Source organism: Chelonoidis abingdonii, chromosome 3 (genome assembly GCF_003597395.2).
Source record: "Chelonoidis abingdonii isolate Lonesome George chromosome 3, CheloAbing_2.0, whole genome shotgun sequence".
Classification (NCBI taxonomy): Eukaryota; Metazoa; Chordata; order Testudines; family Testudinidae; genus Chelonoidis; species Chelonoidis abingdonii.
This window is the reverse complement of record NC_133771.1, coordinates 23178035-23195993: the sequence shown is the minus strand read 5'-3', so window position 1 is coordinate 23195993 and position 17959 is coordinate 23178035. Positions and strand designations below refer to the sequence as shown.

Sequence of the window (17959 nt, the reverse complement as noted above, 5' to 3'; positions counted from 1 at the left end):
CCGCCCCTGTTGCGCTGTAGGGCGCGTGCACAACAAATGAGCTACCCATAATGCGCTGGGCGCCCGAGCTAGGCCTTACCGATGGCCCCCATCGAGCTGGAGGCTTTATAGTTCTGCCCCACCTCCGTGCAGCTTGTGTGTCCCCGCCTCACAGCGCGTTCGCCCCAGCCCCACGGCAGCAAGGCACTGGGCGCCTCCCGACGCGGGCCTGCCCCAAGGCGAGCCCTGTGACCCCGCTCCCCTCCCCCCCGCCGTCTCACTCCCGGCAGCTCCGAAATGCCTGTCCCGCTTAGGGGTGCGGCTGAACGCCCCGAACCACCCTCATCAGCTGGGCTCCCCTTGCTGCTTTCCACGTCCCGTCCAGCCCTAGGCAGCGCTGGGACCAGCTGGGCCACTCCCAGCCTTACTCATCCCCATCCCAGCTAGGGCAATGGGGTGCCAGCTTTTTACTCACACAAAACTAAACACCTTGCCCTGCCTCCCCTGTCCTCCGAGGCCCGTGCCCCACCCCTTCTCTGAGGCCTTGCCCTGTTCACGCCATCCCCCTCCCTATGTTGCTCACTGCCCATAACATTTTGGCACCTGAGGCAGGGAGCTCAAATGATGCCCCCTCACTTGGGCCAAAAGTTTGAAAGGTCTCAGTTCTGCCTTTTTCGTGCTCTATTCCTCTCATGATACTGCTCTGCTACCTACCCCGATAAAGGAAAACTAAAATGTGTTGTTTAAAAATTTTAAGGACCAGTTACAGCTGCTGTTCAGGCATTTGAAAGTTAACTTTTCTTGTCCACATAGTGAACACTGGCATTTTTACCTGTATGAGTAATCAAAGTGGTGCTTTCCATGCCTTCTTGGTTGCAAAGATTTGAACTGCTTTCTGCTGAAAGTCCACAGTCTGGGCGAGCTCATGCTCTACTGAGATGGTTGCAAGGCCAACCAGCCTCTCCTGTGTCATTGTGGAGCGTAGCTAGGGTGACCAGATGTCCCGATTTTATAGGGACAGTCCTGGTTTTTGGGTCTTTTTCTTGTATAGGCTCCTGTTACCCTGCTCCCCCTGTCCTGATTTTTCACACTTGCTGTCAGGTCACCCTAAGCATAGATGTGTTTTTATTAACTTCAGTTTGGAGAAGCTGCATTCTCCACTGGCAACTGTTACAGGAAGTGTTAGAAGTATGCGCAGATCAACAAAAGCATTTGGCAAGAGGGTGGTCATCTTATTTGTGTACATATATTCCAGAACAGCCTTTGGAGTTGATCCTACTGAAATGTATCTTGAAAGGGCTTTCAGTTCATCACCTAAATCACTCACATCAATATTGTGCATGTCATCATATGTCAACACTGTCTCTAGTGCCCTGCATTGCTGGTTGTAGGTCTTCTTCGGGTATAGTGAGGAGTTTTGGAATATCATACAAAGAATTCAACTTTGAATTGTTGTTTGGGTCTCTTATGGGATTATCCTGTGCCTCAAAATCAAAATGTCTTCTTCAATGACTCTTGTATTCTTGAATGGGTGGGAAAATAGCTTCAGAGAGGCAGTATGTAACTGTGACAAATCAAGGGGCAGATCAGCTCCCTTTTATGGACACCCAGCCAGCCAGTAGCTATAAAATCCCTCTTAGTAGCTGTTCTCTAATTGCTTTACCTGTAAAAAGTCTCACTGCTATGCATAGATAAAAGGAAGTGAGTGGGCACCTGGCCAAAAGAGCTAATGGGAAGGCTAAAACTTCTTAAAATTGAAAAATGACTACCCTTTTGTCTGTCTGTCTGTCGTTCTCCCGGGAGAGACGGACAGGGCAACAGCTATGCTGTAAGAAGCTTGGGCCAGGTGTGAAAAACCTATCAGTATCATAGCTAGAAACTACTCGTTTAAAACCCCAGATATGTAAGTAGATCAGGAAATGTCTAGGAAGACGTGATTAGGTTTATCCCTTTTATTTCTTTATGCCTTGTGGATTCCTCTCTGCTACCTGCAGCTGGTTTTGCTTTAAATCTTTAAGTTGGACCTCAAGAAAGCTATTCTTTGTGCTTAATCTTTGTAGCTGCTCTTTTAAAATCTAGCAATAGCCTAAGTTCCCAGATGCATTTTCTTTTTCTTTTTTTTTTTTTAATAAAATTTACCTTTTTTAAGAACAGAATTGGATTTGTGTGTCTTAAGAGGTTTGTGCACATGTTGCTTAATCAGCTGGTGGCAACAGCTGATTTTCTTTTTTCTCTTTCTCATCTCTTCCCCGGAGGGGGGTGAAAGGGCTTGAGGGTACCCCACAGGAAGAAATTCCCAAGTGCGCCTTCCTGAGCTCTCAAAGGAGTTCTGCACTTGAGTGATGGCAGCATCTACCAATCCAAGGTCAGAGAAAAGCTGTAACCTTGAGAGTTTAATACAAGCCTGGAATGGCCAGTATTAATTTATAAAATCCTTGTGGGCCCCACCTTCTGCACTCGAAGTGCCAGAGTGCGGAATCACCCTTGACAGTAATTTGTTTGTATCAGGGTATGAAAATATATTTTTGAGAGTGTCTTGATTCAGCTAAGGTGGGAATGGAAAGTTCCGCCATTCACTGAGCTGTGTCCATTGTTACAGCCATACGTGTGTTAGTATTCTCATAGAGTCTGCCAGATGCTATTACTGTGCTATGTCAACAATAAACCCGGCCTGCTGCCTTCGTATCTTAATGGATCTTGTGGTCATTGGGCAATTTGCTCAAGGTCTGCTGTGCTGTCTGTGCAGAGCTGGGGAAGCACACAGGAAGAACACACACATGCAGCTGAACATCTAACAACACTGGTGACCCTGACTACTGATCTGGTAAGTAAGCGAGCTGTCCTCTGTAGGAATCGTGATCTAACATAACAAAAAAACACAAGCTAGAGAATCCCCCAAAAGTGTAATAAGGTATGGACGTGCTGGATTACTAGCAAAATAGGTCCATATGAATTTAAAAAATATAGTGAGGAAAAACCATGAAATAAAATCTGTAAGGCAAGAGCAAAATCTGTAGCTTTAAAATGTAAAATAGTGCAGACTATAACCATGTTATATAACCATGTTAAATGCTTAAAACAACATACCACAAAATTAGTGGGGCAAGTAACAAAAACAAAAAAGGGTTTAAAAAGTGGAAAAAGCCACAAAGACCTGAAATGCTCCTACTCTCTTAGCAGGGCGGCAAGCAGTCCAAAACCAGCAAACAGAAACAAATAAAAACATTGAAAACAGCTGTAAAAAACCTACAAAAAAGATGTGCAGTCCCCTGTTATAAATATTTGTGGTCAACAGCAGGCTTCAGGTAGGTACCCTGGAATGGGGACAGAAATGAAAAAAGCCGGCCCTAGCAAAGTTAAACAACGAAATGGAGTCCATTCATTGCAACCACCACTATGTGATAAACATCAGGCTCTGGTAAAACCAAAATCGGGACTAAACTGATGTCTTCGTACGTTAACAAATCTTGTGGTCATTGGGCAGTTTCCTTGAGGTCTGCTGTGCTGGCTGTCTTGCTCGAGGTCTGCCTATTGTGCCGCTCCCGAGCTGGGAGTCCCGTCCGACTCTGGCACTGAAATCTCCCAGGAGGATGATTTTGTCTGCCGTAGATGTGGCTGTGAGGACTGCATCAAGAGCACTGTAAAACTGCTCCTTGTCTTCCTCATCAAGTGTTGGGGTGTATGCACCGATCATTATGGCATATTGGTTGTTGCTGAACTTGAGCAGAAGGATCATAAGCTACTTGTTGATCCCCACGGTGTTGACTGGATTTTATACTTGGCCAGAGGACAGGTCTCAGGAATGCCCCCTTGCTCCCGCATCTATCATGAGGGTCTTATTTCCCCCAAAGGGAAACCTGACAATGGATGGGGTGCAAAACAAGAACAGGTTTATTGGACAGACAACAGTTAACAAGGGTAAGAATAACTCAGAAAAGTGACCGGTAGGTAATTACCCAAAAGAACTCCCAAGCTATAACCGAGAAAACAATGGAACCAAATATGAAAGGGCACTGACTGTGACAAAAGGGCTTAGCTTCCTTCCCAAGGTTGACATTGGGTAGGTTAGATAGAGGATAAATGAGTCTCTACCATATCCTGCAGCTTTATCCCTGTCACCGACACAACAGGACTGACGCTGGACCTGACTCAGATGGTAAAGCAGATGGAAGGCAGGACCTCAGGTATAGGTTGATGGAAGCTCTGTCTTGTTCTTCTTGCAGTTCTTCTTCCCTGCCTTGTCATGAGGCAGGATCAGAATGGCAGATGACAGCTCGTTTTTTCTTACCTACATGCAACTCCCCTTACAACCTTATGTGTGGTACTAATGTCTACTCTCCAGGGTAAGCAGTAGCACACTGCAGCCCTCTGCCTCTCAGATAGGCAGCAGCAGCACATGCTACCTCCAAGATGGGCAGCCCCAGCTGATGGACGTGCTGACCCTTTTATAACGAACAGTTTCTGGGCAGATTTACAGGTCAGGTGACCTACCCAGGTTCCTGCCTCAGGGCAAAAAGGGTGCGCCAAAGGTGTAACAGTGGCTGAGGAAGAAGGGCCACCGATATGGATTCCCCTTTGTTGCTAAATGGATCCAAGATGGTGTAAGGGAGATAACAATAAAATAAAAATTTTATCCCTACAATGGGAAGCTCCAAAGGCTGACTGGTGATCTTATTTTTGATGGCAAAGCCAATCCTGTGAATGCATCACTCTTCAGGTGGCTTTCCTTTCCAAAGGAAGGTTTAGCTACCTCCATCCTCTTTTAATTGGCGCGCATCAGCAGCGGGTCTCACTAAGAGCTGCAATGTCAATGTTAAGTCTTGCCAGTTTTCTGGCAATTAGGGCAGTTCTTCTTTCTGGTCTTTCACTGTGCTGAAAGTCCATAAGGATGTGGACATTCCAGGTGGCAAAATTCATTGTCTTGTATCTCATTTCGGCTGCAGAGTCGAATGATCCCACTGGAGGTGGCCATCTCGTCGGAAGAGTATGAGACAGCTTACATTTGGGCACTTTTTTTCCTAGGCCTCTCCCCATTTGGGGTGAGCAGAGGGGATCCTAAAAAGGCCTGTTCAGTCACAGCCGCTGCTGCCGAAATGCACTTCTGTCTCTTCCAAGCACAAGATGACCATCACATGCCTGCCGCCTGCATGCAGTTTTAAAGATTCCCAGAAATCACGGCTCCTGTCTTCACCACCACTCATCTGTTGCCACAGAGTTCTGAGCCCTTTGGCAGAGGACTGTGCGTGAAATCTATTAACGTGGGGAAACTGGTGCACAGGTGACTTGACAGGAGGAAAACCCTGACCCAGTGGCAAGGAGATCCAAGACAACCAGGGGCCTCCCTCCTGCTGCAGCCCTCAGCGCCTTCACAGCCGCTCAGTACTAAGAGGTCCTCTACATGTGCCTAATCCACCAGTGGGGTCTTGTGACATTTGGACCATGGTTAGTCAGGAGTTTTGTCTCAGACCTGCTCACCAAGGGGGACCCTAACAGAAGTATGAAAGCTCCAGATGATATAGCTCTGAGGGTCTTTAGCTCACACAAACCTCTCTACCATGACAAGGTTGCGGTCCATTAGAGAGGAAACAAAAAACAACCAGGACAAGCAGCTCCAGAAGCAGGCAAGCACTCCTCTGGCTGCTAGATGGCGCTGCAGCTTCGCACTTTCCTACTCCAGATTATCTGAATGTTTGAGTATCTAATTTGGTTTTGGGTCCCTGTTAGATTGGATAAATTGGGATCTGCTGTACTATATTTTATTCTAGAGCAGGGGTTCTCAAACTGGCGGTTGGGACCCCTCAGGTGGTCATGAGGTTGTTACATGGGAGGTCGCAAGCTGTCATCCTCCACCCCAAACCTCGCTTTGCCTCCAGCATTTATAATGGTGTTAAATATGTAAAAAAGTGTTTTTAATTTATAAGGGGGGGGGTCGCACTCAGAGGCTTGCTATATGAAAGGGGTCACCAGTAAAAAAAAGTTTGAGAGTCATTGACTAACATGAATTTAGCTAGCCTTCAGCTTCCGCCTTAGGAAAACCACCCTTCACACATACTATTCAATCATTTATAAATTTGATCTACATTATCCTTCACCAATCCCTTTGAAAAATAGCTAATGAATCATGATTTAAAATCCAAGTATAATTTATGCAATAAAACATAATGAACAGTAGATGGCAATGGTATGCAGAGTTCAACTGGCTATTTAAATAATCATGTGCTGGGATATGAGCAAAATGCAGCTACATAATAGGAAATTGAACTCTCTGAATGCTACCACCACTATGCTACCATATGCAATGGTGGGAGTGTGGGATAAGAGGTGTGAAGACGAGTGCTTGAATGTTTAATGCCAAATCCTTGTAAATTAAAACCAGTCGAGCTGTGGTGATAGTGTAACAGAGGGAGATTATTTATATTAGTATTACAGTAGTGCCTAGAACAGTGGAATTGTATCTGAGTAGAACAGTGATACTCAGCCTGAGACTCATGAGCTACAATTGCCTCTTTAATGCTTACCTCAGGGGGGCTCTCCAGAAGCAGCCGGCGTGTCCCAGCAGCTCCTAGGCAGATGGGCCAGGGGGCTCTGTGTGCTGCCCCTGCCTGTAGGCACCACCCCTGCAGCTCCCATTGGCTGCGGTTCCCAGCCAATGAGAGCTGTGGAACCAGTGCTAGTGGTGGGGCCACTGTATGGAGCCCCCATGGCCTTCCCTCCCCCAGGAGAGGTAAGGACATGCCGGCTGCTTCCGGGAGCCACAGAGCCGGGTAGGGAGCCTGCCAGCCCTGCCGACCCTTCTTTCCAGCACCAGTAGGGTTCCCAGGCTACCCCCCCAAGCACCCACAGCACACCCCCAGGCCACCACCACCCCGCAGTGTAACTGCGGCACCCCAGCCCAAGTTTTAGTTAGGGTTATATAGTAAAATTCATAGGTCACAGGCCATGAATTTTTGTTTACTGTCCATGACTTATCAAAAATACCTGTGATTAAAACACAGCCTTAATCATTACTGTAATATGTGCCAAGTTTAAGAAAAGCAGGCCCAAACCAGTTTCTAAGAACAGACCAACACCCAGACAGGTGTTAAAAGAGTATCACCTGCTTAAGCAGCCATTTTCTGGCAGGGTGAAGGTGTGAATAAGAAATGTACATACCATCACAGGGATGGTTCAGACCTCATGTCCCTAAGAGACTACTTGTCACCTGCAGCTCAGTTGGGGGTAATCCTCAAATGTGAGAATGAGAGGCATTGGCCTTCAAATCACCTCTCCCCCTCACCCATCTCTACTCTGGCAGCTACAATGCTCGAAAGACAAAGAAAGCATCATTGAACTGGGGTCAGGGTGGGTCCTGGCTGGAAGACTTTTCAGCCAGTAGAGACTGCTGTAAACAAATGGTGAGAAAACCTTTTTGCTTTTAAGTTCACTTAGCTTGTAAGTTAGGTATTAGCTTGCATTTTACTCTTTTTTTAACCAATCCTGACTTTTATGCATTACTTGTAATCACTTAAGTTTATTAACTATAGAAAGATAGATTTTATCATACTGTTATCTTGCCATCGTGTTTGGATTAAAGTGTGTGGGAAACTCCATTTGAGATAACAAGGCTGATGCATATCATTTTTCATTCATGAAATGAGGGACTTTATATGAACCTGCATTGTTCAGTACCGTGCTTGACAGTACAAGATGCACATTTCTGGTGGAAAGTCTGGGAATAGAGAATCTGCTAGTGTTCCTCTGCAGTGTAATTCATAAGTGGCTAGCTAGCAACACACACTGCAGTGTAGTGGGAGCAAGTTACATGCTGGACACAATGTGTTAACTGGCCAGGAGTGGCTGTTCACCAGTAAAGCAGTGTAAAAGGCATCTCAGGTTGGAGAACTGAGGAGACACAGATATTCAACAGTCCAGACTGTACCTTGGGTAACATCACACTCTCCCTGTCCTATGTCCCATCTCCAGTTGTGGCCATCCCTGATACTTCAGAGGAAGATTTAAAAATAAAAAATGAAAAAAAAACAACCCACCGAATATATGGGGATTGGGGGGGATTCCCTTTCTGAACTCTGCAGGTCTGTGCCTGAAACCCTGAAATGCTAGTGCAGAAAACACCTTTGAGCAAAGATCCAGGGGCACAAATAGTACAACTTCCCCACCATCACTGGCCAAAATTTCCTTTTCCTTCCCACTATTGAGCTGAGTGCTGGCTGGCTGCTGCTCTCCTCAGAGGGGACAGCATTTCAGAGGTGCTACATGTATATTTGGGAAGATCTGTAGGACAGCTCATTTTGACAGACCTTCGAGAGAAACAAACCAAAAAAAAAAAAAAAAAGCATTTGTAAATTTGTCCACTTTGATGCTACTTTTTGTGTCATTTTTGTTGTATCTTAATGCTGGCACAGAATGATATGGCCTTATATAACTCTGATTTAATTTGTTTCTTTAACAGTGTAATTCAGTATCTATAGCTGGAAAACCAAAGAAATGAGAGCTCATCCAAGTGTCAGTGTAGAAAAATCAGATTTTATTTAATGGTATATTTTTCACATATAAACTTTTTCTATACAGAAGGGACAAACTACTCAAAAGAACAAAAGATTTAACTTCTGGATATTACAAAGGTAATTTTTTCCAACCAGAAAGACAAACTAAGAGAAAACAAGACCCCTGACAATCTTTCCTTAAACATATAATCCTCCTTAAGGTGAATTTAGTGCTTGTGAAAGATACCAGACTGAGGAGACTGAAAACTGAAGTGCTCTGTCTATTTGCGGAACATGAACAGCTGCAAGCTTCACCACACTCTGCCAGCAGTGGAGCTCAATTCTACACAGTAGGAAGGATGACAGACTAATTCAGTCACCATATCCCTTCAGTGACCATTCATACTGCCAAGCAAGGATGACAACTATGACAGTGTGATATGGACACATTATCTGCCTACCAGTTGATTGAGGCTGCTAATTCGTATCATATAGTTCACTAAGAGCTGTCAGCTGGTTTCTGTTATTGCTAACCTTGTGTGATTCAGCTTGGTTACATAAAAGTGAAACAAACAGTTAACAGATCAGAGAGAGAGCCCAAGAATTCAGATTATAAACCCTAGTTTCTTGGCAGGTCACCTCTTACAGTTCCTTTGTCGGTACTGTACTTGTAAATATGTGTTTAGAAAAAGACTGCAGCATAAATATTTGGTCCTAACTATAAGAAGATTAGAATATTTTCATTGTAATAAAAAAAAGAGTTCTAGGAAAATGTATAAAAGAATGATATCAAGGTTATAAAGGGTGCTACTTTAACATTGGTCCCATCTGTAAATTCTTTACTCTAAGAGTCCATCCGTGCATTTTAGAAAAACCAATATTTTTTCTACTGAATGTATGTTACAAAAATGAAGAAGGAAGCTCCCATAACGAAAGGCTTGTCTACATGGAGCAGTTAATGAACCGCAAGCTAAGGTGTTACAATGCATTAATTGTTCTGCACTAACTCCACATGTAGACAAACCTACTGTACACTAAAAGTGCCTTTGTGCACTTTAGCTTAATACATTTTAAAGTGCATTAAGCTTAAACACCCCATTGTGACAAGAGATTTTGCCTCAGTTGCCCGAAATGCCTTACCAAGCGCTAAATGGGAAAATCTGCAGAAAAGCCTCAGAAGGGATTTAAACTCAGAAAAATAATAAAATTCCTTAATTGAACATAAAATGAATGGGGATAGTGTCAGGACCCTTTGACATGCTTAGAACAGTAATTAGTTTTAAAAATAAAGCTTTAATTAAATAAAAATTAAGAATAATTTAAATTCGAAAATAAAGTAATGGTGGCCATCGGGTTTGTAATGTAGTGGGAAATCCCAAAGGCAGGCATGGGAGCGCATGGTAATGAATAGGGATGATGCAATCAAGGGAAGGTATTACATCACTTCCTATGGGGAATGACTAAGCAAAACCCCATAGGAATACACTGCAGCCCACAGAAAGTAGATAGGGTTCATCCAAAGGTCATCTGAAAACCCCCATAGGGATGCACTGAGCCCACAGAAGTCTATGGGACAGGGGAAGAGCTTTCTGTACATGTGAATAATTACCACATGCTAATTAGTAATTAACCTATGCTAATATATGGAAGCTGGCTGAGCTTGAGTTTCACATGTTTATACACATGCCCTATATTAGCATATGCAAATCCATGAAAGCTGATTGGCTGAATTATGATAATAAAGTAATAGCTAATGAGCTGAAACATATATAAAGGCAGCAGCCAGCCGATTACAACTCTGTAGGGGACCAGGACCAACAAGAGAGCGGAGCTCTGCCAAACACCTCCAAGGAAGAAAAGCGCTTACAGGACAGTGGCTGCAGCATCAGAAAAACCGGGCAAGAAAGAGGCTGCTTGAAAGGCAGAAAGTTAAAGCACCAACAGCAGCAGCCCACTCAGGATTCCAGGTTTGCCCCTGGCAATGGCCATTTCTGCCACCAGCCAGCAGGAGATCTCCACAGCAGCCGTGACCAACAGGCTTCTGTCTCTCCTGCCTGAGGAGACTCTTTACCTCAGGAGGAGGAGGCAGCAGCTCACAGCCTGCTACCAGACCACGCTCCCTAGGCACCATACCCTAGCCTCAGACAGAGCAGAAGGACTTTTCTAAGAGGATTCACAGGGATTTTTAAGAAGGCTTTTGTACGTTTTATTGTCTTTTATTTGAGCATCCTAGAGCATGTGGGTTTAAAGTGTAAATTAAGCTGGATGCCTGTGGTCTGAGTGAGATCTCCCTACTCACCTAATGATCAGCACTGGTTGCATGTTTAGTTTTTAAGTATTTAATGTTAATTGATACTGGTATATGTTTGTTATATGATATAGAGTATTAAGTGTGTGATTATATTGTTACATTATATGTGACAGTCAATTGAAACTGTAATTGTAGTGCTGTCTTTATTTGCTACGCTGCTTCAGGTTTATATTATAATTGTATTACCTCTATCTGTACTTTTACTGTAACTAATCACTTCTAAATAAATATTATTTTTGTTTTCAAATAATTTATTGCTTGTTGCCTGTTCTTAATTGGAGGGCTGTATCTGTGTCCTTCAAGGGAAAATTGGCTAACTGTGGCTTTCCCTGGAAAATCCCTTAGAGCGCAGCCCAACCGGTAGTACCGGAATAGATACATTGGAAATAAAGGGTTTCAAATTAAAAGTAGTGATTCTGAGCAACACTGTTGGCTTAATATAATTGAATCAAAATCTTCCAGTAACACCATGGGCACTCTCAGTGCTCAATAACAATATCCACATGGGGAGTTAGTGCAGAGTAGCTACTGTATTTTAAATTTATACCCTAGCTTACTGCCAACTAACTTCCCTGAGTAGACAAGCCCCTAGAGTGTCTCAAAGGAAACACAGAGAGAGATAAACATGCATTCATTTTTGTTGGTTTTTAATCTTAGGCCCTGTTTACACTTAGAAAAAAACCCTGTTAACCCATTTTTATAAAAGAGGGTTCACAATTACATCTTCTTCGAGACTCCTGTCATTCTAGTTTCTTTCTAAAAAAGATTTTCCTCTAATAATCTTAGTAGCATCTTGTAACAGTGTAGTGCCTGTATTACATTTCATAACCCACTTTGAAATCTTGAAGTCTTTTATGTTTGTAATGGTAGATACACAAGGACACACTGACAATTCTTTTTCTTTTACTAGGTCACGGAACTATGGCACAAAGGACAGAAGTTGTAATTGCTTATTTCTTGGGCCTGCACACAGTGCTTGCACACATTGCACATCCAGAACTGATATTCTGTGATAGATCTTCCTGTTGCAACACAGATTGGAAGTTTCCCTTCTCCACTAAAAAACAAAAGAGAAAAAAAAACAACACGTTGCTTTAGATGAAACCTGTTTGAGTATCTTAGTGATCTGCAAAACTTTCTTTGGCCATCTGTAACAAATTTAGTTTTTCTCTACTTAGGTCTGCATCATTTTATTAGTAGGGAGGCATAATTAAATCATATGTTAGTGTACACTATTAATAGGGCTAGGTATGATAATCTTCCTTATCTGACACAATACATGCATTAGTCTAGCATCAGCACTTAGAGCCAGCCACTTCCAATATCAAATGAAAGGATGAAAACTTCTGTTATCATAATAACAAAACCAAAATGTAGTCAGCCTACCCCTCCAGAAGACCATCCAGATCAGATTTTTTGGTATGTTTAGGACAGTGTTTAGTGAATATCTCCAATGCAAGATCTTCATATTGCTGTCTCTGTTCAGAGCTAAGGGTTTCTAAGGATTCCAGTTTAACAAAGGCTTTTGAACAAGTACCAAATGCTCTATTGGCACACGCACAGAGAGCCAAAAGGCAATAGATCTCAACTGCAGGGATAATATCTTCATAATCTCGCAGGTGAAGGGCTAACAGATGAAAAGAATGAGAAAGTTACCACATGTCCCCTTGAACGCGAATACAACTTAATTGTATTAGTACATTGTCTTCTTAATATCAATTACCTGATGAAATAAAACAAACAAAATAAAGCCAATGAAAATAGTAGAGAGCACAGATAGTCCTCCCTATTTTTAAAGAAGAAAATTTGTATTTAATTGTGAATTGAAAATTAAGTATATGAATTAGGCCCTTCAATACAGAGAGAAGGTAGAAGGCACAGCATACCCAACTAACATCCATCGACTCCCTTGCAGCTCCACAGCTCTGATGTGAGCTTCATGGAAGTATCATTCAATGCATATAAATGTGTGGTCAATAACAACCCTATGGGGGTTATCAAACCTTGTCAGATAGTGACAAGTTAAACGTCAGACATCTTCCGGTAACCAACCCCTAGACATTTTAGTAAAATTGGTAGTTATTCTGTAGAACTACCCAATGCTCAAACTGACAACTAACTTAGCACCTACTGACGATTGTTCCAACACTGTTAATTATATTTCTCATGTTCTACATTATGTGGATCAGGTAATGGATGGAACAAACATGACAAATGTAAATGGAATTAATTTGTTTTACAGGTTTGTGTGGCTTAGACTGATTTCCGTTTTCATGCCATCTGTACTGTAATAAATCCTACCTGTTTTCATTGCTGTGTCTACATAACCTTCATAGAGCTGTCTTTGTGCAAGTATAAAAAAATGATAAGCCTCAGCTCCTCGCCAGGCATTATCTGTGAGGCGATTAGCTGAAGAAAGAACATCTTCCTCTAGCAAACCAGCTAAAGCTGAAGTAGCCTAAAAACAAAGGAATATCACAGGTAAACATTTCTGTTTAAAACACTCAACAGGAAGAGGGAAAAAGATTTTCCTAGTCACTATACCTATTTTCTATGTTAACTTAGGAAAATGTATATATATATATATATATAGTCCTAAAATGAATTTCACTATTTATACTGTATAGTACATGGTACAAATTTTCAGCCATGCAAAATCATTTGTATCTGTGTAAATTACAGTGTTGTGTACATGTCTGAAAAACTGGCCCAGAATTTGTGCTTGAAATAATGTTTCAGTGACAGAGTTACAAAACTCAGTTTATTTACTCCAGTTGCTTCAAGTCACCTGAAGAAGAGCTCTGTGTAAGCTCAAAAGCTTCTCTCTTTCACCAACAGAAGTTGGTCCAAAAAAAGATCTCTCTCCCACCTTGTGTCTCTAATATCCTGGGATTGACATGGCTACACCACCATAGAAAGCATTTGAGACACTTTACCTCTGAACTCTTTCCTTTAACTTTTCCCCTCTGTGCATTTTTCACTTGTTCATGGTACTGTTCTACAAGTAAAGCTGACAATACATAAAGCTTTTTGACTCGTAAAGGTTTAGTCCTTTTCTTTGCTTCTTCATCTGCAATCTTAAAGAAATAAAGAATGTGGAAAATTGTCTCTAAAAATGAAAATTCTATTTCTTTTTTTTTACAACTATATGCTAAAATTATCTTAAAGATCTTTGTGAAACATAGGAAGCTATGTCAAAAGTCCATTTTTTACTTGAACATTAGAATTTAATTTACAAACAAACAGATATATCTGAATATCATTCTCAAGGTTTTAAGTGCAGAATTTATATATTCTAAGTCTGGCTAACAGGTGTATAAAGCCAGTCCTCAGCTGGTGTAAATCAGTGTCGCTTTATTGAAGTCCATCAGACTACACCTATATACACCAGCTGAGAATCTTCCCCAACATGGTAACCTGAACTCTCTATAATAACAGACTCCTTTCAGAAACAATTCCGGTATAAGTTAAAGACCTGACCCTGTGACTATCTCCATGCAGAAGGACCCCTGAAGTCAGTGGTACTCTATGCAGGGGGTGAAACAACTTGTACAATTGGCGCCTAAAAAAAAAAATGGAACTGTATGAACAGGTTAAGACAAAAATGTTTCTAAACATGACAAGAATGTGTATTATTGTTATACTCCTTTGAAGGGGAACAAACTTGAAAGAAAACATTTATTTGGTCAGTCATTCCTGAATTCTCTTTGCTATTATTTCTGAGCGAATGAGAGCTCACTCCCTTTAGTCTAGCTAGTCCTTTAGCTTGATCCTGTATTGAACTCATCACTGCAGTGGATATGCTTGGCTACGGTTGAAGAGGTAATTCTATTAAACATTCCTAAACTAATGTACTTAGAACTTTCTAAAAAAAATTACATTTTGAATTGAAATTTCTCATATTTGTTCTAAGTCAAGAGGTAAATTTATAAAGTTTGATAAAAAAATAATATAGACATTTTTCTATTACCTTGCTGGAAGGAAAAAAACAAAACTAAAAATATATCTGCCTTTTATAACAAATATGTTTTGTAGACTTTTTTTGCATTCATGCAACTAAAAGTGGCTGGGATTTTTAAAAGTCAAATTTGACAAATTGATAGCTATCAGTGAGGACTAGAGTTTTTGCCATGAAAAGAGAAACAGTTTTAGAAATAATATATTTGTAAACATTTGCTTTAACAATTATATTTATATAGTGCCTGTCAACAAAAAATTGTCAAAAGCACTTTATAAACTTCAACTTGGATACAAACGGATTCAAACTATACACAGGGATCATTGCACCACCTCTGAAGCTTACCAGCACAGAGCAACAGTTTTTGACAGGAAGTGAAGAAAAAAAAAATCTAGCTGGGATTATTTGTTAATGTGATAGTTCTGTAGTTATCGTGGCTTCCATATGATGATAACCATTTCCAGGAAACAAATGGCTCACACTGGAAAATTTAAACACTACACAAAAGCAACTGATGCTTGCTAAATATAATGTTATTTCTGACTGGCCCATATTACATAAAATAAAAAACCATAATACCTTGAACATGAGTTTAGCAGCATCAAAAAAATAGTTGGCTTTACGATAGAGTTCTATGGCATCAAGGATTTTATTCTTTTCCAGTAAATGAGACGCATATCTAGCTAGCAAGGATCCAATCTCTTTCATATTGTGATTTTTAGCCAACTCAACAGCTTTATTCCACTGGAAATAAGAATAGTCACAATTATTCAATTTCATATGTTTTCAAATACACTCTAAGAGCACACTTTTCATGTATATGAGCTAAAACATCATTTTAGAACATTACTACAGTAAAGTCAAAGGAACAGGTAAATACAATACAACTACAAATATTTACGCCATCAACAACCTTGTGTTCATTTTTGTAGCCATTTGGAATGACTATTTTCCTTATAATCAAAAATATCCTATCATGTTTTACACAGGAAAATAGATGCCTACAAATACCATCCGCAAAAACAGCGGTACTCCTGATGGATACACATTGAGCCTTTTTCAGAGGCTTCCTACAGTCAGTGCTAATTCTGATAATAAAAAAATATTGCTTGCTATATCCTTTGCTTATTAAAATCATAACTTCTGTTTCTCCCCATGTTTTGAATAGGGAGCCTATACACTAACTTAGGCTTTGTGGTTTGCAATGTTGTTCTTGTGATTTTCTGAGGACGTAAAAGTTAAGTCATGCTAAAGTCCCTTTGTGGATCTGGTTCTCCTTGTCTATTCAGTCCCTGGCCTTTCTCCTGAGATAGCTAATGATGATCCTAATTGGTAAACAGGTAATGCAGCTGTGCCGCTGTAGCATAGACACTTACAACAGCGACAGAAGAGGTTCTTCATTGCTATAGTAAATCCCTCTCTCCACAAGGCAGTAGCTGGGCTGATGGAGGAATTCTTCCATGGACCTAGCACTGTCTACACTGGGGCTTAGGTCAGCTTAACTTACATCCCTGAGCAACATAGTTAGGTTAACCTAACTTTCCAGTGTAGACCAGCATTTAGTATGATCTGCCTCTCACAAAGGTCTCATAACCTAACAGTTAAAGCATGAAGTTTTGAAGGGTACTGAATAGCCATCAGATGACCTATATGAAATGAAATCTCACTGGGGATCAAGAGGTAAAAATCCCATTGTTAATTCTTTTTTTCATTCCAAGACCACCTTCTGCCAGCTGACAAATTTCTCACCTGGTTGAGATGTACACAGGTATCTACTGCATCCTTTGGTCGATTACATTTCAGAAAGGCAGTCACAGCTTGTTCACACATCCCCACTCTGACAAACATATGAGCTATGTCCTGGAAGACATCACAATCTTGTTACCATTTCTTTTGAGATCTTCAGGACAGTCCTTCAGTAACTGTAATACTATTACAAACGTCTGAATTTTTATTACTGATGCCGTTTACAGATTATAAAGAGAGAAAACACACTGCAGTAATCTAAAGTAATATATTCTGCTCTCACACCCTGTTTCTCAGATCTACATTGGTTTTCAATTAAAAGTAGTTCAAGGCAGAAAATCATCTTTTAATTATGTGCAGCAGGGTTCTTCCTTCTAGGATTAGTGCATATACTAGAAAATTTAGCAGAACAGAATAGAGTTGGGAAACAAAGGAGGTTATGGATATGTTTGTCCAAAACAGTGTAATAAGCTAAAAGGACATTCAGGTAACATGATTTGCCTTTACCATGTACTCTGGAATAATATACAAATTAAACTAATTTTTAATTAGCTGTTACTCACTGGATCACTTCAGTTCATACTGATAGGGTCTTTCCCTCTTTTAGGATCAGGATAATCCCGATCTTCATTTTTCACTAACATTTCCTCTGTTGCTATTGCCAGGGGAGTGAACCAGTGGTAGCAACTATGAGAAATTTGGGCAAAAAAGTCTGTGCAGACAAGCTCACATGGTGAAAACCAAAATAATCATAATAATTTTCTTATACTTACAGGAAGTAACTTGTTATTTTCTGGAAGTGAATTAGCCAGATTCTCTAGTCCTTGATAGTCTTCTAGCATGTAGTAACATTCAGCTAAACGTTCCTGGTTTCTTCCTTGTATATAATATTGTACAGCATTTATCCTAAGGATGAAAAAATAGCCTACTAAGACAAACAAACTTAAATGTTAATATAGTGCTATCTGACTAAACACTAAGAAATAACTTATTTACTAAGTACCGATTTGTAAATCAGAAATGACTATTTTCACCAGTTGGCTATGTTTTATGGCATTATATAAACAAACAGAAATACAGCTATTACAGGATGCACAAGAAATTTAGCTTCAGAATTTCATTATGTCACAGCAGTAACAGGATCCAGTGGCTAGAGAGCAGAGGTGGAAAGTCAGAAAACCTGGTGTTTATTACTCCATCTACAATGAATGGACAAATCATTTATGCATAAACTTTCAGAAGTTGGCTGTGTTTGGGTGTCTCAGTTTAGTAGCCCATAGTCTGATATTCACTCCAGCTGAAGTCAATGGGAGATGCAAGTGCTCAATATTTCTGAAAAATCAGGCCCTATGCATCTAAAGTTGGGCACCCAAAAGTGTGGCCTTTAAATTCTGTGGGAGCTGATTCCTTTACAGGGGCAGAGTTAACGTAGTTTTGGTGGCCTTAAGCATGCAGTTATACACTGTGAGGAGTTTGGGTTTA

General features: G+C 41.0%; 1 protein-coding gene across 2 annotated transcripts in view; it reads right to left on the bottom strand.

Moving 5' to 3' along the window:
- Positions 1-8482: 8482 nt before the first annotated feature.
- Positions 8483-17959, bottom strand: part of WDR35 (WD repeat domain 35) — an 84999-nt gene continuing 75522 nt past the window's right edge. For both annotated transcript variants that reach the window (XM_032774146.2, XM_032774145.2), the window contains 7 exons: positions 17251-17383; positions 16481-16591; positions 15311-15475; positions 13710-13850; positions 13075-13231; positions 12160-12400; positions 8483-11830 (listed from right to left, as the gene is read on the bottom strand). In XM_032774146.2, coding sequence (XP_032630037.1) covers positions 11680-11830; positions 12160-12400; positions 13075-13231; positions 13710-13850; positions 15311-15475; positions 16481-16591; positions 17251-17383 — 1099 coding nt within the window. In that variant the 3' untranslated portion in view covers positions 8483-11679. The remainder of the gene's footprint in view (positions 11831-12159; positions 12401-13074; positions 13232-13709; positions 13851-15310; positions 15476-16480; positions 16592-17250; positions 17384-17959) is intronic.